The sequence below is a fragment of the Macaca fascicularis genome, chromosome 18 (genome assembly GCF_037993035.2).
Source record: "Macaca fascicularis isolate 582-1 chromosome 18, T2T-MFA8v1.1".
In the NCBI taxonomy this organism is placed as follows: Eukaryota; Metazoa; Chordata; class Mammalia; order Primates; family Cercopithecidae; genus Macaca; species Macaca fascicularis.
In genome coordinates, this window is record NC_088392.1 from 74,459,575 (window position 1) to 74,485,379 (window position 25,805).

General features: G+C 45.0%; 1 protein-coding gene and 1 long non-coding RNA gene across 27 annotated transcripts in view; one reads left to right on the forward strand and one right to left on the reverse strand.

Annotated features, from left to right (window-relative positions):
- The window catches only part of L3MBTL4 (L3MBTL histone methyl-lysine binding protein 4), a 448,773-nt gene that overhangs the window by 11,627 nt on the left and 411,341 nt on the right, over positions 1-25,805 (reverse strand). For 25 of the 26 annotated variants that reach the window (XR_012427319.1, XR_010582936.2, XR_012427317.1 and 22 more), the window contains one exon: positions 3,051-3,220. The exons of the other annotated variant lie outside the window; for it this stretch is intronic. Coding sequence is in view for 18 of the 25 variants with exons in the window: in XM_015439826.4 (XP_015295312.3) it covers positions 3,051-3,220 (170 nt within the window). In the remaining 7 variants the exon portion in view is untranslated. The remainder of the gene's footprint in view (positions 1-3,050; positions 3,221-25,805) is intronic. 26 annotated transcript variants of the gene reach the window in all.
- Positions 19,097-21,705, forward strand: LOC135968280 (uncharacterized). The gene is made up of 2 exons (XR_010582937.2): positions 19,097-19,195; positions 21,458-21,705. It is a non-coding gene; the product is annotated as an uncharacterized lncRNA (long non-coding RNA).

Genomic DNA, 25,805 nt, shown 5'->3' on the forward strand with positions numbered 1-25,805 from the left:
CACCTGTCCTGCTGCGCCATATGCTCTGGCTTCATCTTCCCCTGACACCTGGCGTCCAGGGACTCTCTGGAAGTCAGAGCCCCTTTGCAGCCCCTCCTCCCTCCTTCTAACTGGGGCCCTGCCGACCCATCCTCACCCTAACTCTGGACACTCACACCCTTGGGAAATGCCCCTTGGTACCCTCTGGCTACAGCCTTTAAGGGCAACCATCTTGAGTTTATGTCCACTGGGACGTCTCTATATCCACCACTGTGATTCACAGGGACTGCTAATCGTGAGTCACATGTCCAATAATGAAGTCACCATGTTATCCTCCTGCTCCCAAACTGGACTCTGTCCCCAAATTTCACTTCTAATAGCACACTCTTTCCCCATTCTTTCAGATGAACTCTTTGGGCCTTTCAGCTCTCACATATTATTACCCCAATTAAGTACTAAACTGTTTAGCGCCGAGACTATAAACGGAATCGCATTTGGTGCATCTCGCTTTTTCTTCTTCTGTCTAATCTACCTCCCTGTGCTACTCCCTGTGCCTTTGAAATGTCTATTGAATCTGGGTTCTTTGGTTGGCAGCGCCCCACCTAGGCCCTGATGGTTCCACTTCCTGGGTGTCTCCTTCTCCTCCGCCCTTCTCACCTTACTCTCTACAGATCTCTGCAATTCTCATCTTCCTGAAACACCATCTTCACAAAGTGACTTTCCGCACAAGAACCCAGAATGACTCTGTCCAGCAGACTGTGGGCTGTGCACACCCTCTGCCCCGCCCCTGAGGCCTTCCACAGCAGGCCCATCTCCCGCTCCTGGGTCCCTTTCCTCTGTGCCTGGGGCCACCGTGAGCATGGTGGGCAGGAGGTCAGCTCATGGCCTGCTTCTGACTGTGTGGCCTGATGCCAGTCACTTCATCTCTGGGTATCTCAACTTCCCCATGAATAAAATGGGCAAGTGAGTATCTGCCTTCCTGTCATTATATTCACATAGCTGGTTTAGCATGATTAATGACCGCACAGGGCGTGGTGCGTGTCTGCCATCACTAAGTCTGTGAAACTCACTTCCATGCAACCTCCTCTGTTTCCCCGTCAACTGAAATGGCTTCCCTTCTTTTTTCTGATTAGATACATTCCACTTTTGTTCAAAATTTAGGCCACCATTGATTTCCTTGTCATTCAACATTCATTCAACAAACATTTACTGGGTGTCTACTAACTTCCGGGTGTAGTGAGGGGTTCTCAAGATGTCATGCCTAGTGAGTGCGGGGTCAGGCCAGAGTGTGGATGTCCTGCCAGAGGTGACCTCTGGCTCAGACCGAGGATCCACAGGAGGCGGAAGAGAGCATGGAGCCCCAGACTGCTGCTGGCAGTGGTCTGAGTGGGAGAAGGCAGGACGTGTGAGTATGAGAACAGGCTGGGGCAGCAGGACTCCCTGGGGCAGGAGGGGAGGGCAAGAATGGCAGGGCAGGCAAGGGCGGAAGGGAGGACTTCACAGAGGGTGAAGGGTGCCAGGGGGAGCCAGGGATTGTTGTAAGCTGGGCAGAGACATGCCCAGAATTCTGCCTTCTCCACCACATTCCTCACGATCAGAACTCTGTCACTCTGCACACGCAGGTGGGAGTGGAACTGAGGCTGGGATCTGGCGCTGCTCTCCCCAGGGCATCCTTCTGTGCTGGGCAGTGACAATGCCAGGGGCCACGAGCCCAGCAACAAAGAGGGCAGAGGAGACACTCTCAGTCTTACTTTAAAAAGGTGGCACTTCAAATGAATGGCTCCAATTTCTGGGTGGGCGTTGGCCCGCCTGTTCCTTGGCCCAAGGCTGGGAAGGCGGGCTTAAACCAAGATTAAGTTGACTGCAGTGAGTGCTCCAGGAACATTGTGTGTCTAATTTAACTGCAGCTGTAGCTCTAATCTTGCCCTCAGAGTGACCCAGGATTTTCCTTCTTTTAAAAAACAATTTAAGGCCTGACTAGTGAAAACAGTATCTTTATCAAAAGGAATTACAGGTAAGAGGTACATTCCTTAAATAATACCACCTTAAATATGAAGCATTTCTACAGCATTATTGTAAAGCAATGGGGCTTAACTGATCCTTATTAATAACCATTACTGAAGCCAGGCAAGGTGGCTCCTGCACATAACCCCAGTGCTTTGGGAGGCTGAGGTGGGAGAATTGTTTGAGGCCAGGAGTTCAAGACTAGCATGGGCAACATAGAGAGACCCCCGTATCCACAAAACAAAACAAAAAAATAGCTAGGTGTGGTGGCACATGCTTATAGACCCAGCTACTCAGAAGGCTGAGGTGGGAGGATCACTTGAGTCCAGGAGTTCAAGGCTGCAGTGAGCTATGATCATGCCACTACACTCCAGCCTGGGAAACAGAGCAAGACCCTGTCTCTAAATAAAATAAGATAAAATGTAAAATAATCAATATTGTAAGGAATGTTTATATTGAAATCTGATCCAACTTGTGCCCTCTGTGCAGCTTCTCATATAACGTTGTGACCAAATATACTTTATAACTGAACCAAAGGTGGGCCTGCTCATCTTGTAGCTTTAGAGGAGCAAACCTGCAGCAGGGCCCTTCTCTGCCATGAGTGTGCCTGGATCCCACGAGACCACAGGGCAACTGGCAAATAGATCCTTGAGGTGCAGGATGTCCTGGGCTGGGCACCTCTCCCAGAGCACACGTGGCTGGGATGCAAGCCTCAGATGCTTGCACATTTGTGCTTCCCCAAATTAAATCTGTGATGTGGAATTGGAGGCTTAAGCCTCTCTGCTTGAATTAGCCCCAGCTGATGGCTCTGGGGCTCGGGGGGCACTGGAATAAGGCTGCAGAGGGGAGGTACAAAACCATCTGGGCAAGTGGCGGGCTTTCCTCATCTCCTCAAAACCATGCCTGGCTTCTCCCTCTAATTTGGGTTTTAAAGTGTATATGGCGGATGCAATGCCTAAGAGAAAAAGGGCGCTGTCCCAGACATTAGAGAATGGTCAGTGGGCACCTTCTGCCTATTTCTTAGCAGCAGGCACACCCCAGCCCTGGACTCCAGCAGCTCCACTCACCTCATCCACAGTCCATCGTGCCACTTGGCTGGCCCGGATGTCAGCCACGCCTGGAAGCAGCTTGCAGTGTTGCTCCCTGCCAAGGGGAAGGTCCCGAAAAGGGTGGGCTGACACCGTGGACATGAACACTGACTGGTGAAGTGCCTGCTGCGCCTGGTCCGCTGAGTATTCTGCAAGAGAGGTGGGGTGGGGCGAGGCTCTGGTTCCCAGAGAGCAAGCACTGCTGCGTCAGCCCCACAGTCCAGAGGGCCCAAGTCAGGGCAGGGAAAGTGCCGACACCACCAGAACCCGTGTCTTCTGATCGTACAGCATCACCCCCACGCATACCCTATGCCTCCAGTCTGTTTTTGAGCAGTGGTCATAGAAGACATATGTTACCCATGCCTAGAAGACTGCGGCTGTGTTTCAGCCACATTCAAATAATCTCTGTGAGACGCTGTTTGATGGTCACTTGTCACTGCCACTGGCTTCTCTCTCCTTAAATTAGGAGTCAGAGTAATCAAAGAACCATGCAGAATTTGACTACTAAGCAGACTGGCACACTGAACCATCTGGGATGTGTATGCGCACAAAGAATAATTTCTTCCTGGAAGCGGCCTCATGAGTCTCTAAGGACAGAGTGAGCCTCAGTCCACATCTGGCTTTATAAATCCCCTGAGAGATACTGAACATGACATGTAGCAAGGGTCCCCATGAGAAGCTGGGTGATACCAGCTGCTGCTGCTGCAGATCCCCAGCAGTGCACCATGACCTCACCTGGGGTGACATCCTGTGGCAGCCAGGGGCTTTGGAAAGCAGCGGAAGCTGAGACATGACCTCCCTAACACAGGCACTCTTAGATGCGGTGCTCTTTTCTGAGCAGCTCTGCATGTACCATGGTTTTAAGGTACAAAGGACAATGGCTGTTTGGTTGCACAAGATTGGCTGCTGCAACCAAGGAGTGAGACTTTAACGGGATCTCCGTGCATTTCAGCCCTGTGCTTATAAACAGCCTTCTGTGCTGGTTTCCTGTCTTCAAGAGTGACTGTACTCTTTTTTTGTTAATTATTTTTTTTATTTTTTAAATTTATTTATTATTATTATTATACTTTAAGTTCTAGGGTACATGTGCTTAACGTGTAGGTTTGTTACATATGTATACTTGTGCCATGTTGGTGTGCTGCCCCATCAACTCGTCAGCACCCATCAACTCGTCATTTACATCAGGTATAACTCCCAATACAATCCCTCCCCACTCCCCCCTCCCCATGATAGGCCCCGGTGTGTGATGTTCCCCTTCCCGAGTCCAGGTGATCTCATTGTTCAGTTCCCACCTATGAGTGAGAACATGCGGTGTTTGGTTTTCTGTTCTTGTGATAGTTTGCTAAGAATGATGGTTTCCAGCTGCATCCATGTCCCTACAAAGGACACAAACTCATCCTTTTTTATGGTTGCATAGTATTCCATGGTGTATATGTGCCACATTTTCTTAATCCAGTCTGAAGAGTGACTGTACTCTTACATTACATCCCAACATTTAAGGAAAAGGCGTGGGTCTCAATTCCCTAATTATTTAGCTTAAATCTACAAATGGATAAGGAGCAAAAATATTATAGAGATTTCAGAGAAAACCAATGCCTTTATAATGACATCTTTTAAGACACTTTCAACACACATTAGCAAAATAAAACTGCTGATATTAGAAGAGACTTTGAAAAGATCGCAAAAGGAAATGTTTGAAGCCCTCCAGAAGTCTACCTCTTGTAATGCAAAGAGAAGGTTAAATAAGCAGTAGCCACATAATTTAGGGTCTATTATGATGGTTTTTGTTTTACTAACAGAATCTGAAAAACCATTATGCAAATATTTCCACCTCAAATTAATTACAGCTTTTAGTAGGTGAGGCTGACCTGCATGGTCACAGTCGCATATACTCATTAGTAATCAGAAAGGTTCTAAACTATGAGCGAGCTTGTCCATCACTGGGCTTCTCTGTGCAATACGACTCTCGTGGATCGGAACAGACATCCTCATATTTAACAGTGCTTGCTGTCTACACAGATAAAGAGGCAGCAAAATTACCAGGTTCTCCCCAATTCTTATGCTCCAGGTGCAAGCAGCAGCAAATTCATCTTGAACTGCTGATTGTCCAACACTGACCTTTTTAGCATGTAAATAGGTTACCTCTTCTGTGTAGTTCAGACAACAGTACGTAAGCCTGCAGGTTCTGAAAGGAAACCTCACATCTTCCTTGCAAAGGCAGTATGTTGGCAAATATGAATGGTTTTTAATGAAGTTGTCAGGCTGGACAAGGGACATGTACAAAACAAGCCCTTGAAACCTGGAGTGGGAACGTCACAGGGTCAGTCTGAAGTTGCAGTGACACAGAAATGATCCAAGGGCTTTGCTGGGAAGCCAGCAGTTAAAGCCCTGCACTCTTAGGGATTAAGACCTGGGCCAAAACTGGGCTTTATTCTGGAAAAGAATAACCACATCACTCAATCAGTTGTTTTTGCTGAAATAGTGTGGAGTTAAACCCAACATATATGTATCTCAAACTCATGCCCTGGGGAAATTAATCATGCATAGTTTCAAAATATATAGGACTCTGAAAAGACACAGTGAATGAATCTTATATACTGGAAGAATAAATATGTCAAGTGATGCTGATTAGATTTCTGTGATTCCCAAATGAAGGCTGAAGTCATTAAAAATGTAAAAGAAAAGAAGACACAAAACTCGGAAATCTGTGTGCTCCCCAGCAAGAAAATTTCCCACACCATGATTCTGGAAGCAAATTATCTGCTTTGAGTGCCGGGGCAGACTCTTGGAAAGACACCTAATGTGTGGCTGAATAGTCCAGGGGCTCCTCAGTCCACTGCTTGCCACTCTCAGGGCTGGTTCTGGGCTCTGGAAGATGACAGATGGCGACTTCCGTTAGTCCAAGTAGCAAGATGGCCTTTAGGTCACAACGAAAGAGATGGAGTTCTAGCTTTATGCTGTGCATTTGAACTCAGGCTGGCTTTATATTATCTGTGGCTTTTGAATACAGTTGTGTCCCTATTAAATCAACCTGTGTCCTGTGTCCCTATTAAATCAAACTATTTGAAGGGAAGCCTGAATAAAACTGAATCTGGGAGTGCAGGAATGCTGTGGGGAATATGCTCTATATGCCAAAGGGAGTCCCACGTGGGTGGTGGGGAAAGACTTGCAGGCACTTGCTGGGCTGTGGATCCCCTACCTGGGGTTCAGAGTTTTCACTGGCCATAAGGGCTTGTGTCTGTTTATCAGCAACCTCAAGTTCTGCAAAATTCTTGCCAGAATCTGTTATATGCTGAACACAGATAATGTTTACTATTATCAACTTTACTGTATCAATTGTACATCATGAGACAGAAGGTTCGAAAGTTGAGCATTTGAAAACTCAAAAAGACTTGAGTTGGTCTAGGGAGGGAGTCCCTGGATAGGGAATCTGGAATAACCATTCTGTCATCTCTAAGACATGCCTGGAGGTGACAGTGTGTGTCATGCAGGGCTGCTGTGAGGGAAAAGGAGAAGTTGCAGAAGGTGCTTAGCAAGGTCCCCAGCGTGTCATGAACACTCAGTGGCAGGTAATACTTTAACTGCGATCTGCAAACCTCTTGAGGTCAGGATTGATAAAGGGAAGCGGCCTTATTCTAAATTAACACAATGCAAGACTAGTTTGCATTTGGGGAGTGTTTCGTGGGGGCTGTTTTGCCTTCTTTGTACCCTTTAGCAGGTCTAATGTCTTCTACAGCGGATGATTTTGGGGTGGGATAGTCAGGTCTAGCTGAAAAAATGCTTGTGTGTACTTGCCTCAGGAGCTCTGTGGCCTAGTGATCTCCCTACATAACAGCTGAGTGACCTGGGATGAGGTACTTAATTTCTACATATCAAGGTTTTCTAACTCTAAAATGGGGTAATAGGAGGGGAACAAAAAAGGAGAATAGAATAGAATAGGACGGAGTAAGAGCAAAACTTATACCTCATTGAGTTGCTGCGATTTGGACAGCTCCTGGTACATAACGTGTTCAACACATGTCAGATATTATATTATTGTTATAAGTTATAAAGGTATTTTAAGTTGTAATGATAGTGAATGTGGGGACATACACCACTTCCAAAGTCAGTGTGAAACTTACGAAATGTGAAATCCAGACTGAGATTCAGGGTCTTGAGGGCCGTGTTCAGGTTTCACACCTGAGTGGTCCTGGAATGACCAGCAGCGGCCACTGAAATCATTTGCAGAAGTCCTAGTGGAAGGAAGTGAGATCTGCCACTGCGGGGGGCACATCTGCTTCCCAGGCAGCCTGTTGCCGATGTGTGGCAACTGTGTCAGATGCTAAAATGCTCTTGGCCTGCCAGCTTAGAAAGTATGTGGCTCTTGACAGCCTTTTAAAATTTAGGGTGATTTGCATTATTTTAAATTCTGTGCATAAAATTAGACTTTTGAAAATATCCACTTAAAATTTGCATAAATTTTTGTAATATGCGAACACACTGATTTTAACTTTTTTTTTTACAAAGCCCAGCGTGATTTATGTCACATCAGATACTCACTAAAAAGTTGTTAATAAATTAAAGAACATAAGCTGATAATGAAGGCATGTACTCTTCCCAGAAACCATTCTCATCGAATGAGAAGGATCAGATTCTTCTCTCTTGGGGCACTTTGGGTAAATGGAGACTTCCAGATTTGATAAGGATGTTTGCCATAATAACAGGGCAGAAGGATCATTTGTGTACTTCAACCACCACAGCAGGCATCACAGCCCTGTTTCCACCTAACACAGCTGAGGGACATGAGATGCTTCCCAGTTGCATGACCTCACTGCCGTCATGACTCCTACCCAGCTCCCCTAAAAGTCAGCCAAGGAAATTCAGCCTGCAAAAGCAGCCTTCCTACTGGAGGTTTTAACATTCTAATTAATCAAAATGTCCTCTGCACCAGAAAATGAAATGTATATGTAATACTGCCTTTGCCTCTAACACCAGTGTGACAATAAATAAAGGTATCCTTACGTGTAGGATGCCTTCTCCTTCCAGAAAATGGAGTACATAAAACTTGTAACTTCAGTGGTTTGTCATTGAGGGGTTTGGTTGAAAGAATTGTTTTGCTACCATTTTTCTTGCTGTGGGTAGTGTTTCTTTTGGATTTTATGGCCTTCAAAAAAACATATGATGAAGTGTTTAATGATTTCATTTAAGGTGCTTAGAGATGTACTGCACCCTCAAGTTTCCAAGGCCAATATGTTCAGCTCTGTGTCCAGCTGCAGGGTCCCAAGGGGCCCTGGACCACAGCACTGGAAGACTTGTCTGTGGATCTTGAGTCCAGCAACAGTTAGAGAGGAGTAACCCATCTCCAAAGAAAAGTCATTGCCCTTCCTGCAGAGGCAATAAACACCACACTGGAATCCAGTTGATTCCCTGATGAGATGCAAGTCTACTGGTAAGTCTATCTGCCGTTAAAAGTCAGAACGCCACAGCCAGGGGAAGGTCAATCTTTTCCAGAGTGCCTGAAACAGCCAGACCAGCCAGTTGTGGACAGCATGTGACCTAGGGCTGCCTTTCCAGTGAAATGACTAAACAGACTTGCGATACGAGGCACAGCACTGTCTGCTTCCCATTCCACAGATTAAAAAGAAAAGTATTCAGTCAGGTGCAGTGGTCACACCTGTAATTTCAGCACTTTGGGAGGCCAAGGCGGGAGAATTGCTTGAGGTCAGGAGTTCAAGACCAGACTTGACACACAGTGAGACTCTGTCTCTACAAAAAAGAAAAAATTAGCTGGGCATGGTGACATGCACCTGTAGTCTTGGCTACTTGGGAGGCTGAGGCAGGAGGATCACTTGAGTTCAGGAGGTTGAAGCCGCAATGAGTTATGATCATACCACTGCACCCCAGTTTGGGCAACAGAGAGAGACCCTGTCTCTATTTAAAAAAAAAAAAGAAGAAAAGTTTTTAGAGACTAAAGGATTTTAATTTGTCTGAAAATAACATAAAGGTAGGTCCCTGATTTCTTCCCTGCCCTCTCACTCATCCTTCCCACTTCTGCCCTACCCTGACAAATGAGAAGGAAAATCCTTCATGGAAATGTTCTTTAAAAATATGGCTGTTTCTTCACAAAAGCCTCACAAAACAAAACTGAAGCAAGTGAGTCATAAATGGTAAACCACAGTCTGCATGACTGGGCCTTGAGTTATTTTTAATCCCACTAAAAACGGAGACCCGTTTCACAAGTAACCTTTTCTTCAATGAAAGGGGTAGCAGTTCTACTGTGTTCTCTGCTGCAAAAAGGAGGAATTAAAAAAATAATGCAGTCAGTCCCCAAATCCAATTATGTGATTGCTCTTACCCACTGTGTAATCTGTGACAGTCACCGACCAAGTCCTATCAATTCATCTGGCACTGACTGAGAAGTTACTCCATCCAGGCCCTGTGCTCCCACAGTGACTTCCGCTGGAGAAGTAAGGAAATGTTCAGAGATGGCTTTTCACCTGGGAACGTTGTTTTCTTCCCACGGTCACCTGTTCTCATGCCCTGCGTACTGAACATGTTTGGAGCTGCCATTTCTCAGCTGCACCTTCTTCTCTTGATTTCGATGCTTCTGAGTCTGCTCAGTCCCTCTTCATTTCCGTGTCTTTATCCCCAAAACAAAAGTAAAAAGCAGAACAGGAGAGGCCTCACCATGATGGGCAAGACAACTGTCTATTTCCGTTGGGAACAGGAGCTCCTCAGGAACGCTCCTGTCTCTGACAGCAGGCCCTCAGCACATGCTGTTTCTTAGATGCCAAGTCATATTGCTCCTCAGACATCGGCATGGCCTGTCTGCTGCGCTGTCTTCTGTTTCTCATACCCTTATTACTTAGAATTCATATATGGATATCTGCAGAGTGTTTTCTAATTTTAGCTATTGGTCTTCCCTCATCACAAACAGTCTCTTCATCAATTTTACATAAATATGGGAGATGAAGCACACAAGAGTGAGAGATTGGCCACTGCCTAGTGGGCTATCAAGAGGCTTAGAAGTTGAATGAAGAGCCTTGGATGTCCCAGATCTGCGTAGTGTCCAGTAACAGTAGCCACTAGCCACACTACAGAGCACCTGAAATGTGAAGCATGCGAACTGAGATGTGCTACAGTACCTCCTGTATTTTGATTACTTAGTAGCAAAAAACAGAATGTAAAATATCTCCTTAATAATTTTTTGAATCTTGATTTACATGTTGAAATGATGTTTTGGATCTATTGGGTGAAATAGAATATGCCGTCAAAACTAATTTTACTTGTTTCTTCTGATTACGTTAAATATGGCCAGTAGAAACTTTCAAACTCCCTAAGTGGCCAGCATTCTGTTTCTACTGGGACAGCGCATGTCCAGAAGAGTACTGAGCCCATGGCCTCTTACCAGCTCCACCTGGGGCGCAGGAAGAGGCTGGGTGGCTGGATCCAATTCACATGACTCTTGTGGAGTTATGATAACAGGGCTTGAATAACCTGGATTCCACCCTGCGCCAGAAATCCAGTAACAGAAGGCTGAAGACGGGAGGTCATGGATAGTCTAGAGGAGTGGAAGAGTCTGTCTGGGGGATGACCTGGGTGCTTGTGTTGGCTCCATGGGTCATTTGCCCTGAGACTCTGAGCCATGTGTTTGTCTGGCTTATAACTGATGCTCAACAAGTACCCGCTGAGTGGACGTAGGAATGACTGAATGAACGCCCCCATGCCAGAAAGCAGGGACATTTTTCACTTACTGCAAAAGCAGCAAAGAATGACTTTCAAAACTAAGTTAGGAGCTGTTCAGATTTAGAGCCACTTTCTCTAGAAGTGTTGCTGCCTAGCCCCAAATCACTCATGCTAAAAGGATTGTGTGGCAACCCAGCTGCTGTTTCCTGCCTAGGGCTTGGGTCCCGGCAGGGCAGACGGAGGGAACCGAGTTTAGGAGTCTCTGGACTCCCAAGGGCATCCTTCAGGCATTGCTCTCCAACCTCCAGGGCATGTGACCAGTTCCTCAGGGCTCCGGCTGTCCGGCTTTACAACAGCTCTCAGTGGGCTACCTTCCCACCTCAGTCCTGCTCCCTCATTCAGGGAGAAGTGGCCCCTCTGCCCTCAGGCCAGCCTCAGTCCCGCTGCCTGCTCCACATGGTGGCATCTCTGAGGACTGAGAGGCCCCTCCTCCCAGGCGGGCATGTGCTCTGTGGTGTCCAGCTCCTCCCTGTAAGCTGCGATGGTTCCTCCAGGAGGGCCTCCGTCTCCTCATGGTCTCCTCCGCGGCTACCCAAGTTAGGCCCCAGAGTCTTCCATTCGCCTCTGCACGTCTCTGTCTCTCCTTCCTTGATTCCATCCAGGAACTGAGTCGGCTCCCTCCCTTCCCAAGGGGCTGCCACGGCCTCCCCGTCCGCTGTGCTTCTCCCACCCAGGCTGACTGGCATGGAGCATCAGGCTCCCAGTGCCTTGCTGGCCCCACACAGGCGCTTGCAAGGGGCTGATTGGCAAATACAGTAGAATCCTGAGGGAATAAGTCACTTAATATGCAGGGAAGTGGCAGATAAGACACTTCCTAGAGCAGGAGACAGTCACGACTCTAGGAAGGGGCTCAGCCTCCAGCTTTCATTCCTGAGGGCAGGGTTTGAGTTCCTGCTGTTGATACTATTCCAGCAAGCATTCTTTTAAGGGCTTCCCAACCCCAGAAGTCTGTCTTTAGGGTTCTCTAGACCCAGAGGCTTGGAGTTCCAGGTGTACGGGCCCTGTCCAGAGCACTTGGGCTGGGACACAGACTCCTTGCCACCCTCAGGCCTCATCACCCGCTGTGGCATCCGTCAGCCCGGGAGGAGGTACGTCTTGCCTCCCTAAGGCTGTCCCTGGGCACCCTGCCACTGGCTACCCTTTATGGAAATTGTCCATTTATTTTTTCCAGCCCCCATGAACAGAGTAAGAAGTCAAGGGCAGCCATTTCCAATTCATACCCAGAGTCGCATGGCAGAGTGCGAACCTGACGCATGGTGCAGTGTAGCACAGGCGCTTAACACACAATGGGACTGTGGTGCCTTCTGAGGAATTATACTGAAGGGATAGATAAGGCGGTGGCAAATGCTGACTTACTCTGCACCAGTGAAAACAATGAGTTTTTATCCTGTGGTGTCTTACTTGTCAAATATACTCATTGCTGAAAAGGCTGGGAATTGCTGGTGACATGAAATCTCACTCACTCCTCAATTTCATACTTGAGGAGCAGATATCCCTGGTGTCGTTTTCACAAAAGCGCAGGAAAATCCATAGTAACTTTTGATAGGTTAGTCATCCAACGCAAGACTTCCATGCAGCTTGTTTTTTGATGGCTAGAGAGCAACCTTTTAGTTTATTATCTGCTTCACACAGCTTGAGACATCATTAATTAACTTATTTTGAGCGATACTACACCCCAATCACCAAGCATGTATTTTTAGACCTTTACTGGCAGAGGAGAGACCATAACTGAAAGGACACCAGCATCAACCTGACCAGGAGACTAGAGTGGCTCTTATTTTGAAGTTTCTTGTTTTTAGGTATCCTCCTGCCTGGTCACTTCCTACCCTGCTCTCCACGTGCAGATATTGAGCAACAAGCCCGGATGGGTTGGGCGTGCACAAAACTGAAAGGCCCTACCACTTTATACATCTGTGGGTGGGACACAAAAGAAGACATTACAGTGCCTGAGGACATGGTTTAATTGTACTTTAATTCCAACAGTAGATGGTAGCACTGGTTGACAGGAGCTAATAAACGGGAAAGTAAGCCCTGAGTTCAGTTGTATGGACACTCAGACCTACGGTGGAGTGCAGTGCGACCAGTCCAAAAGCCTGAGCAGGTCTGCGTGCTGCTCTCTCAGCCCTCACAACGAGAGGGGCAGGGGAACGAATATAAGTTATCAGCCTTAAAATCTGAGCATGACCTACCTCTGGCAGGGCAGACACCATATTCTATTTGTTTTTGTAACCTCCACCCCCTGGCACAGCACCTGGTACACAGAGGTGCTCAACAGCTGTTTGCTCACAACCAACGGGGCAGGAATAACTCTTGGGAAGGGGCAAAAGAGCGGATCCTTCTTGGATGAAGGAAAGCCTGGAGCTGCCCCACACTCTGTCCATGCTATGAATGAATGCCTCATGGATTGTGCCTCCCTTCTCTCTGGGCTGCCGCATTCCCAACCCCTGGGCACACCATTTGAGCAGAGGGTCCACAGGGGTCAACTTGATCAGAGAGACCCCTGACTGAAAAGACTCCTGAGGTCCAGTGTGTCTCCAAGGTTCCCAGGCTCACGTGGACACACAGCCAGCCCAGGGCACAGCACTGTGCCTGTTATCCAGGAGCGCACAATCAGAATGACAAGGCTGGGATCAAATAGAAAGATCCCTGCCAGGAGCCAGGGATCAAGCCTGTGCTGGGCGCCTCTTAATCATCTGTTTTATCCACTCCAAGTGACTTCCTGAAGGATGGTGCTATTAGCCCTCTCTGACAGATAACGCAGCAGTCTCAGAGGCACAATGCAACTTGACAAAAGTGATTCAGCAGCCCAGGGTGGAGCTGGGGTGCTCATCCTAGAGCCTACCACACCAGGAGCATTATCTTCCTCCAATCCTTCAATAGTGGGTGATTTCTCACACGGCCTGTGCATTCCTGTTTAGAAGGTGACAGGCAGAAGCCACACTTTGAGGGGCAGAGCGTGGCCTGATCATCTTGAAAAGAAGGGTCGTCTCTTCTTTAGCAAGGTAAGCCTCTGCGTTGCAATACTCAGCATCTCAATCTCAAGATAGGCCCCCGGAGGTATTGTCAGATTTATCTCAAAATAAACATTGCTTCCAGGGATCCTGCGTGGGACCCTTGGAGACCTAGTCAAAGGAGCACCTTAGGGTACAGGAATGACAGCCACCTGGGCTCTGCCTGGCAGGCAGTAAAGGCACACGTCGCCTCCAGGGGCCACACTCACCTCTCTGGGAAAACAGGGCTGCTGCTCACCCTGCTTGTCCCTGGCACAGAAAGCCGCCTCGTCCCTGGCACAGAGCTCAGCAGAGATGCTGGCTCCCAGGCACCGCCGAGGGCTCCCCTCATGGAGAGGCTGACGTGCTGACAGAGTTAGAAAAGTCAGTCTGCGTTGTGGGGTGCTCTCAGGGCCAAGTGGATTGTTCTGGGAACCACCTGTTTTCACAGGCTTATGTGCTCCCTGCACCCTGCAGACAGCTCTTCCTGCTTCTCAGCGGAAACTCTCCTAGGCCTAAGGCCACGTGTCATCCCATCCACTATGGGAGAGTGAGAGGTCAGGTTGCCCCCAGGAAGTGAAACAAAGCATCCCCATCTCAGGTGTACATCATATTGTCTACTTGTGATTCTTTTGTTGAAAACATATAAATAAATTAGTTTGTGTATTTTTTTTTTTTTTTTTTTTTTTGAGACAGAGTTTTGCTTTTGTTGCTCAGGCTGGATTGCAATGGTGTGATCTTGGCTCACTGCAACATCTCTCTCCTGGGTTCAAGCGACTCTCTTGCCTCAGCCGCCTGAGTAGCTGGGATTACAGGCACGTGCCACCACCCCTGGATGATTTTTATATTTTTAGTTGAGACGGAATTTTGTCATGTTGGCCAGGCTGGTCTCGAACCCCTGACCTCTGGTGATCTGCCCACCTTGGCCTCCCAAAGTACTGGGATTACAGGCATGAGCCACAGTGCCCGGCCTGTGCACTTGTTTTCACATTTCACTTCTGGGCAAACTCAATGAAGAAGTAGCTAATGGGCTATTTTCTTCTTGTAGGAGTTGTGCATATTTCCAGCATTTTCCTGGCTTTGCAGAGAAGCCAGAAGCAGCGGTGCACACAGGATGAGTTGCTCCTCAAGCCGCCCTTGCCTGGGCTGATTTGTGTTCCCTCCCGCACACACCAAGGCTAGTGAGGAGGAGGATGGCAATTGCTGGCCGTGCTGCTTAGGGAAGCATGCCCAGGTGTCTGTGCCCACACCAAATTTCCCTCGGCTTAGCTTTCTGAGGAGGCCTTCCTGCCTGTTTTTCAGGTTTCCTTCTGTTCACACAAATCAAATGTGTATACTCAAACATGCTCTCCTACCATTGACCTCTTGGTATCCTCTGGGTTCCTTGGCCTGGTCTCACCTTCCGCTAATTACAGGCAGCAAGCACAGTGAGCTGCGATGATTGGAAAATATATGGGTCAAATAGAAAATAAAATTAAGGCTTTCTTTGTTACACAAGTAAAAGAAGAAATGAGTATTCTTAGTATTTAACAGACTTCGGTCTTTAAAAATTATTAGAACTATGAAAAGTTCTTTGTTATACAAGCTAAAGAAATGAGTATTCTTAGTATTTCATAGACTTCAATCTTTTCTTTAAAAATTATTAGAATTATGAAAAAAGAAACAATGTATGACACTAACTCTTAAGAAGACCGACTTGCTTTGAAGTGAGATCAAACATGCAAAAGCTCTGTGCTCTTTGTTATGGGACTCAGGTCCTGTCGGACACTAAGTTCCAAGGCCAGGTACAGTGGCTCATACCTGTAATCCCAGGGCTTTGGGAGGCCAAAGTGGGAAGATCCCTTGAAACCAGGAGTTTAAGACCAGCCTGGGCAACATAGCAAGACTTCTTTCTTTGAGAACATCAACAACAAAAAGCCAGCCTTGGTGGCCCCTGCTTGTAGTCTCAGCTACTCTGAAGACACCTGAGTCCAGAGTTCGAGGTTGCAGTGAGCTGTGATTGTGTCACTGGACTCCAGCCTGAGGGACAAAGTGAGATCTCATCTCAAAAAAGATATATATATTTTTTAAAAAAGAAACTCCAGTTCCAAGCCACATAAAAGCTATTCTGTTCAGTCATCTATTATTCTCTTCCAGAATAAATATCTCCCGATGCCAACATGCACAGACACTATATTTTTTCCAGTTTATCAACATTCAAAGGAACAAAAAGCTTTCAATATTGTGTGTGTGTGTTTGTGTGTGTGTGCATGTATGTGTGTGTTTTGGAGAAAAAAAAGGAAGAACAAAAGCAAAACACTTGAAATGTTTAAATGGCAGGAACAAGTAACTTGCATAAGTTAAAGAACAAATTATGAAGCAAAGGGATAATGAAGGAATGGAATTAGCCCCTTTATGTTGCGTTTCAACCTCCTATTTAAAAGGAGAGAGTCCCGCCAGTGGAGCTATGAGCTCCCACCGGAGTGAGACCTGCACTCCTGCTTCCCACGCAGGGTGCCCACTCCCCTGCACTTTGGCCCAGCTCCTGCCACCCCACCCTTTTCTTATACTTGATAGATGGCCTAAACAATCTGGCCTCTTCATTTAGCTGCTGGCTTTCTTTACAGCGCAGAATAGACTTCCCAGGTCTGCCTAGCTGTGGACACGGCCAGAGGCTGTTTCCTCATGACATGTCAGCATAGGAGCCAGGAACGTCCAATTAGTCTGAAGCAAGGTCTCTGTCACATGAAATTCACACCTTTCAATTAGAATTTTTTGCAGAAGCACAGAAGCAGAGGAGCCACAGACAGAGCCACTCAGAGGCCTGAGTTTCAGAAAGACTCCCAGAGATCACGGAAAATGCCCAGTACGGAGTCAATGGCATACTTTTAGAAAATACACATTGAGAAACGTGCTATAAATTAGTTCGTTTCAGATGCTAATTTTATACTCATAATGCTTGCAAAAATGACATCTATCTCATTGCTATTTTTAAAAAGTCCAGAGATTGGATCAAAGCTACTACATTCATCACACATATGCTGAACAGGGATGAGAGATGATATAATTTACCCCAAAATTAATTAATTTACTATGTTTCCCATTTATGTGAAGATACCAAAAGATGCAGAATTTGCAAATGATATTTTTATCCATATTAGTAAATATAACTACTAGGTAATTATTTCTTAGTAACTAGTTTAAAGCTATCATATCAGAAATTCAAGTAACAACCAACGGGCAATTGAGGAAACGGGCTGAAGGCTTTATCTCCCACCTCAGCAGAAAGATGACAATTTCCTTGAGTCTTTTACTCCTACCACAGACAGTAATTGAAAACTGATGCGATTTTGTTAAGGGAGGCTCAAGTCGCTCACATCACAAGGAAACACAGTCTTGTAAATTAAGGCCTTCGTTTCCAGCATGCAGAAAGCTCCTTACTTGTAACGATATGGTAAGCCTCTTCTTCAAGTAAGTGACACTTGTATTCAAACCTGTTTTACACTGCTGTGGAAAATAACTGCATTTAGAATCAGTAATTTTCTCTACACGACTACTTTCTACTTGAGGAATAGCCGTTGTGGAAGTGGTGTCACTGGAATACAGTTACATTTTAAGGAGCAAATGCTTAAAGCCTACCCAATTGTAGATAACCAAATCACTGCTAGTGAATTAGAGAAGTCAGTGGTAACACCAACACTTGAGACCCCAACACAACTCTTTTCTTAATTATCAACTATAAAAGGCAAGCTGCTAACATTTGTGTGTTTGTGTAGGTGGGGATTAAAACAAACAAACAAAAAAAACAACAAAAAAAAAACAGTGTTAGGAAATAGAACAATTTTCCTGAAGCTAGCGTTTGAAGACTGACTTGGGTAGGCTGTCACCACACTCTCAAGATCCTGTTGGTTATTATGGGTAATATTTAGGAACATTCCGCAGAGCCTCTAATAAACCGTTTGAAAGGGAAAACACTGAGCACAGGATTGAGCAGTGACAGAACACAATGGCAGTGATGGAAAATGTGCCTGCGATAAACGAGACACAGCGTTTCCCAGGCCAGGTGACCCCTCCCACGTCCCAAATAGCCCAGGACTCTTCAGGGAACTTACTGCCCCTGATTTTTCAGTCTTTCTGAGGACTGAGTTCCTCATACTAAACACTCCTGAATGATACAGTGAGACTTCATTGTGTCATATTTTATTCTAACCTGGGAATGGCCAGATCATCTGAATTTTTTTTTTATTTTTATTTTTATTTTTTAAGATGGAGTCTTGCTCTGTCACCCAGGCTGGAGGGCAATGACGTAATCTAGGCTCACTGCATCCTCTGTCTCCCAGGTTTAAGCGATTCTCCTGCCTTAGCCTCCCGAGTAGCTGGGACTATAGGAGTGTACCACCGTGCCCAACTAATTTTTGTAGTTTTAGTAGAGATGGGTTTTCACCATGTTGGCCAGGCTGGTCTTGAACTCCTGACCTCAGGCAATCTGCCGCATCAGCCTCCCAAAGTGCTGGGATTATAGGAAGGAACCATCGCACCCTGCCCATCTGAAATGTATTTAAAGGCCCTGTAAATTTATTAAGACATACTGGTGTAATTATTTGGAGGAACGTAAGGATAAATGATTGCGGTCACATTTCTGAAGTATGATAGTATTGCTGAATCCCATTATTGAGCTATACTTCATTGTAGAATATTTCCCATCTTAAAACTACGGTGACAACTTTCATATACCACAGAAAAATGATTTCTCTTTAATGGCTTCCTCTTTTTAGTGGCTTCCATTATGCTATCCAAAACTGAAAATGATGACAGATGAACATAAATCCAAAGAAAATGTTAAACATACTTAATTATGTTGCTGTCACAATGCAGAAAATTCTTTAGATAACCGAATATTGGGGGGAAGCTTTTTACAATATTTCAGGGACAATTCCATTGCAGGTTTTGAGGAGAAAAGGGAGTCCCCCTTCCCCCACCTTGATACATTATTTCTTTCAAAGGTAGCTTGGCTGCTCAAGTGCTCATTTCTTTCTCAGTGAGAAGATTAATTGATACGCTAGAGTAATTTGCATTGAGAGTGAATCTGAACGCTGTTTCTGAATTATTATTGGACTTTGGCTTTCTTAATCACAGCCAATGATCTAGGTGTTTTTAGGAGTATTTTTTTCAGAAGGGAAAATTTTTATAGGTATAGATGATTGGTCAAAATCATTGGTCAATTCCTGGTAAGGAAAAAAAAAAAAACTGCTGCTTGGGCCTCAAACTATGCTGTCTTAATGACTAGGAAAACATAATTCTCAAATTTTCCATTTTTTTTTTCCCCCTGGGAGCTCCAGATACCAGCACTATGGGAAAGAGGAAGAATTTAATGAAAGCTTGTACCTGCTGGCTGAAACTAAGCAGCCTATTTATAAACTGCTCTGAAATGTAAGTAAAAAGCTCTTACCTACTCAAGGTTCAAATGAGAGTGCTAGCAAATGAGTGAAGACACAAAGGAGACACACAAGCTGGGAAAGAAGTGCATAATGGATTGAACCAGAGGCAAGAATGGGACAGATGATACTAGGGAATCAGTGGGAAACCGGAAGGCAGGTTTTAGTTAAGCCTGAATAGCCCTGGAGGTAACATAATGTTGCAAGTAAAGAATAGATTATTAAATATTGGGGCAAAAATGTCTGCTTGTTCTGCTCCCAGTAACTAAAATCCAGTCCTCCTTCCCTTTGTCTGCCCAAGCCTGAACACGTCTTACATGGCCCAGCACTCAGGCAGTGCTTACTACATGCCAGGCACTGTTGTAAGGATTTTAAGTGAGGAAAAGGAGGCACAAAAAGGGAATGGAATTTGCCTAAGAAATTGGCCAGAAGGTAGCACAGTCAGGATTCCTAATGAGACTGCCTGGCTCTCAGGTCTGTGCTCTGGACTCTATGTTATATTCCCGAAGGATGTTTAAGTTTTAAAGGAAGGTTCTTAACAAATAGGCAAAAAATGGTCTGGGGATGAGGGCATAGGGAGATAACATGCTGAGGGAATTATTTACCTACCTACCTGGGAGTAGGGGCAAAGTCTTCAGGTGTGATGTCTATGGGGTGGTGTTTTCGAGCACATGAGACTAGGGAAAGACAGCTCAAGTTGAGGACAAAATACAGAGATCACAGTAGAAGTGAGGGATGGGGATGATGCTACAAATGGACCAGGAGAGAAGCTAATTCAAAGGATGTATTTTGTGGTTGGGATCTTGGAGAGGGATGCTGTGGAGGGTCAGAGGGCAACTGCAGGTGTGACTCTGGGCAGGTGTGTCTCGGACCAACAAGCAGGGGTGCTGAGCAAGAATGCAGTCTTGGCCGAAGTCTGGAAATGAAGAGTGAGCTGGCCAGAGAGAGCGACCAATCCACAAAAATTGCATTGGTGGAGCAGCTGATTTACCTGAGAATGAAATAAGAAGGTGCTGAGAGGCCAAAAGAGATGCATGCCTTTGACTAGTTCCCCTCAGACTTCTAACCAGTGAGCACGTATGAATGAGAATACCTTTCACCTAGAGGTTTAAAAGTCATTTCATGTACGATGGTATTTGAGCCCTCAATAGTCTTGTGAGATATTATGCCACGTTCCCATTTTCAAATGAGGAAACTGACACGCAGATTGCCTCATAATCTGTCAGAAGCCATAGAGCTAGCAAATGATATGAGGTGGGAATCAAACCCGGAACCTGACTTCCATTTCACTGCTCTTTCCATTAACTTAATATTCTGTTTTTTCATCTCGATGAAGTTTATATTTCAGTATTTGCATGTAACATCGTATGATGAGGTCATCTTTAATAAATATTCCCTGGGAGCTTCTAGCTTGGAGCTTTCATCTCCATTCATTGCCTCTGATGGCTGTTAATTTTTCCTTTCTTAAACTTTAAAATGTGCCCTTAAGCAAAGATTTCAAAATAGGCACTGTTAAATTCTGCTAAAAACAAAACCAATAGTTCTGTGCCAGAGCGAGCCTTCCCTATATTGGGGAACTGCCTGAGTGTGTCTGTCTGGTTGGAACCGACGCCAGTGAGCCTGTGCCTTCCGCGCAATGGCCTAGAGGAATGTACAGGGGCTTGGGCAGTGGGCATGGGCCCGAGTCCAACTACACTGTGCCTTTGCTGTGAAACTTCATCCAGATGTCTGACTTTCCAGAGCCTCATTTTTTCAGAGGCTTTGCAGTTACTAACATAGGACTGCTAAGGAAATCAAATCCCTTGTATGGATTGTGTTATGCAAATGTTTGGAATTACTCCTTTTTCTGTTTTCTTCCTTCTCCTCCATGCCAGGGAGCAGGTAACTCCTAAATGAAAAAGCAAGCAGGTCTCTCCTACCGGATGACTGAGCTGTCTGCGGTGGCTTTGCATCTTGCTGCTTCGCAGACCCTGAAGGTCTGCCCCAGCCTCAGGTGACCTCAAGGAGCAGCTGCCTTATCAATGCTTATAGGAGGCTCAGGGTGGAGAAGAGTCTGATGCCACCATTTTGTTCCCTCCTTTCGTCTTTTTTTGACTTCCCTAGGAAAGGGAAAAGGTGCTTTGAAGTTAGAAGAGGAATGAAGGAAGAAGAGAGCATGGAAGGTCTTCTAAAATGGGTTTATTTCTCAAAACCCACATAATGCTTCACAAATTCACATTAATCTAATACTTCTGCACTGTCCCTTCCCTCACTCCAGCCGCAACCACGGAGTGAAGCCCAGCAGTGTGGGAATGTGCTCGCAAACCCTGCATGGACCCGTGGCCGCGTGTGGATGCACTCAACAGCAGCGAGCTATATTTCAGTTCCTGTAACTTGTATCTGTCTTTAGCATCCTCCTACAACGAGCAACACAGATAAATAAATCCCCAAACCTCACCTAGGCACTGGTTCCAGCTCCTCCCCTCTCCACCTTTACCAGCCATTATCATAAATCACATTCTTTGATATGTTTTTCTCAATTTGTCTCCCTCCCTCAGACTGCCTTTTAGTAAAAGTTCATAAAGCAAAACAGAATTTACTAAAAATAGGTTAGTGGGAAGGTGAGCAATACAACTTCTGAAAAAAAAAAATTTAAACCAGTGTATGATTTGGGGATTAAGAAAAGTGAACTGATAAACTAGGACATTCAAACCTATTACGCCAATATTTTCTCTGGCAAGAGACTGCTTGCTGGCTTTGCATGTAGTTTCACTTCGGGACTTAATTCCTTGTTTAAAAAAAAAAAAAAACAACTGGAGGAAAATTTTCCATTAGCTGTATTTTACTTAGATCCAGAGACAAAGCTCAGCTAATGCATATTACAATATGTAATTAAGCATAATTACATTAAAATATTAAAACACTGTAAGTTATTAGAAATAATGAAATTTGTTGCATAAAGTCATTGCATGAATTACTCGGGTGCTTGTCAGAGCCCTAATCAGAAAGAGCTGCCAGGGATGGCAGATATTTCACTTGTTAGGACAACGTAGTCCACTGGCAAATCAGTGAACTTGGGAGCAAGGTGGTTTTCCATTTAAGCTGCAGCATCACAGGAAGTTACTCTCTAAAGTCATTCTTAGATTAATACTTCTATGTCATACACAGCTAAATTCCAACAGTCATAACAATTATTCTAAGCTAATTAAAATACAAATAAAATTTTAGGCTATGTGATAACAGATAATGCGATAAAAACAATTCTACGATTGTTGGAGGGGCCCTGTATGATATATTCAGTTCTTGCTCGTCTCTTCCAAATCTTTGTTTTTTAAAATAGAAAACGTAAATTATATTTAGCTTAAGTCTATGTTTGAATTTAAATCACTAAAAAAATCTACTTTCTATAAAGCATTTTGGAGCAATCTTGCATATAATACTCATCTGCTTAGCTAACTCTTTTTTCTGTAGATAAATAAGGTAAATGTTAGGCCACGAGCCAAAATTATCATACATCTTCAATCATCAGTGTCCAGAGTAATGAGTCAATATATGTATGTATGTATGTATGCATATGCATTAAAAAAAAATCACTTTTTTGACACATTTCCCTTTTCTTCATAAGTAATATAGGTGGGCTAGATCAGGGGTTGTCAAGTCAGATTAGAGTAATCTGAGGAGATATAGGCATCTAGTGTTGCCTATACTAATTAAATGAGAGTTTCTAGGGGTGTGGACGGAAAGTGGGAACTGGTGGTTTTATAAGGTCCCTGTCACCAGGGTTGAGACGCCATAGCTTACAGTCCTGTAACTTGTCCTTACCACCAGTTCATTCTCTTCTCTCCTTCTGTGAGGAGCGCTTCTATACCAACACCCTGAAGGTAGCTAGAAAGGGGCAAACTCCACCAAGTCATCCAGTGGTGCACCTTTGAGAACTTCCAGCTACTCACATAGGTTCTATGAGGCCAAGAAGGAGACAGTAAGGTGGGGGCCTGTGGGGAACTGGAGGCTACATGCCCCACTTCTCGGAGATCCCCCAGCTCCAGCCCACTGTGCCATCAGCAATGTGGGCCCAGGGCTGCCTGGTTTTCAAGAGAAGCTAGAAATCTGCTTTCTATGTGAAAACCTCTTGATTTTTAAATGCGTGCAATGAATTAAAAATTTACCAAAACCGTGTTGTCCAAACAATCACGTATGTGACCAAATATGGCCTACAAAATACTAATTTACTACCTCTGAACTAGCACAATATCCTGAACAAAAGCATAAATAAAAAAATATTGGCAGAATGCAGCATGAGCAGTATGTGGACACTTTTATTTTTTTAAACCATACAGATAACTCTGTATTTGCTTACTCATAATTTAGTTGTGCTCTCCAGAACCTAATGGCATAACATATTAACAGGCCCTCAAAAGCAGTGTGTTAAATGAAGGACAGTTTAAATCCATAGATACAAAGCCACTGTAGAGCAACCATGCAAACAAAACTGATCAACCAACCAACCTACCCAACTTGACCCTCTGTGGGCCTTAAAGAGGTTCTCAAGCCCTGCCATGCAATGCAGATCACTTGGGAATCCTGTTCATGCAGAATTGGGGCAGGGAGGGAAAGTTGAGATTCCACAGTTATTATGAGCTCTCAGGTGAGGCTAATGTTACTCGCCACAATCACTTCACATGTCAAACAATAAGGCTGTTTGCTCCTGGAGGCTGCACCCTGTCTTTTTTCACCATTTCTGGTAGGTCCTGAGCAACTGAGGGAACGAATCCACTTGGAAGGTCCCCTTTGCAGGCCAAGCGCAGTGCTGGGCAGGCACCACTGGAGATGGGGGTGACAGGGCGAGGGCACAAGGCAAGTGGAGTGGGCCTTATACTCTGGTTGGGGGCAAAGATAAAACCAGGTGACAGGCGGTAGTCAGATGAGTTTGCGGTCCTCCAGGGTCCCTAAGAGTCCATCCGCAAGATAAGCAGGCTCAGAACGAGGCCTCTGAATGCCACTCACTCAGAAGGGCTTGCATTGTTTCCTTTTGGCTGTGGGGAACCAGGGAAGGCCTTTGGGCAGGGAAGTAAGATGATCAAAGTAGGGTTATAAAAAGGTGACTTTGTTCTATAGGAAGGCTACATGTCTTGCCGGACTATCAATTTTCCATACCTGCCACACAAAATAAATCTTCTAAAATGGCAACTACTTTATAACTCTGTTCTTGTTTAAGCGCCTAGTTACATATAGATTTCAGAGAGCCTTTAACTCAAAGATATCAAAGAAATCTACGTCTCCTTACAAAATAAACCCAAACAAAGCAATAGTACAATGAGAAAACATTTGACATGTTATTAATTCACATGGGGGACTTCAGGATACACTGAAAGCACTTGTAGAAAAGAATGTCTTACACTTTACTAAAAGTGGGCAATTTCACCTCCAAACAAATGGAATTTAGTCACAAACCCAGAATTATCTGTATCATATGTATGAAAAAGGGCTAGGATGAAGAGAATGAATGTGTTCTACTCTCTACATGCCATCAATATTAATTTTGCTTATGTGCGTGGACAGTAATTGAGTCCCATGTTTCCTTTATAAAACATCATCTAGACTTAGATAGCAAATATAGACATCAGCTCAGCCCAGAGAGTTATTACAAAGTCTGAGCCCTGAAGGAATTCCTTTCAAACTCTAGTAGGGTTAATGTGGGGGGTGTGTGTGTGTGCATGTGTGTGTGTGTGTGTTTTACAATGAATGAAGATGGGCTACTCTTCAGTCCCAGTACTCACCAATGGTTCGTTTTACATGACAGCAGCAGTAAGGAGTGGTGGTAAAGATACATGTGTAAAGCACACAGGGCTTAGGATTGGAATATCATTTTCTTCCTCTCTGATTCACTCATCTGTCTCCCCACCTCTCTGATCTCGTCTCATGCCCAGTCCACCTTGTTTCCGTGTCCTGGCCACAGCAGGTCTCCTCTTGGTCCCCTGAATGCATCTTGCTGGTAGCTTCTGCTGTTCTTTCTGCCTGGAATGCCCGCCCCTCTTCTCTTTGCTTGGCTCACTCCTAGAGGTTCAGATTAAACAGCATTTCCACAGACAGGCCCATGCTAACTCTCAAATATAATTGAGGTTCCTCCCATGCCCGTACGTGACTTTCATTCCCTCCTATAGTACACTGTCCTTTTTCATCATGTTTCCTATCACAGTCAGTACTTAGTATGTGCCTGTTTGTCTGTATTCCCATTACTGTAAACCTTGCCAGTGCCTTGTACACAGTAGGGGCTTAATAAATATATGTTAAGCAAATGAGTCGTTTCTTAGGGAAGAGTCTGTCTCTTATTCAGTCCTCAAGATGAACAGGGTTTTGCCTTTAAAAAGAGGCACATAAACATTCTGTTGATTGACCCTAAATGATTCCCATGAAGTCACACGGCAGGTTGGTCATTTGCTACCTGGCATCTTTTGTCTACACTAAAGCTGCTATAATAGTAACCTGTTTAATTATTCTCCCACTTACACTGCTCTATAACTAGAGTGAGGAAAGAGGAAGATCTTAGAGGTAAAATAACAAAAAATTCACAGCTGCCGTGTCAAGGTTTTTAAAAAATTGAATTTAAAAGAGCAAGGAATTAGCCA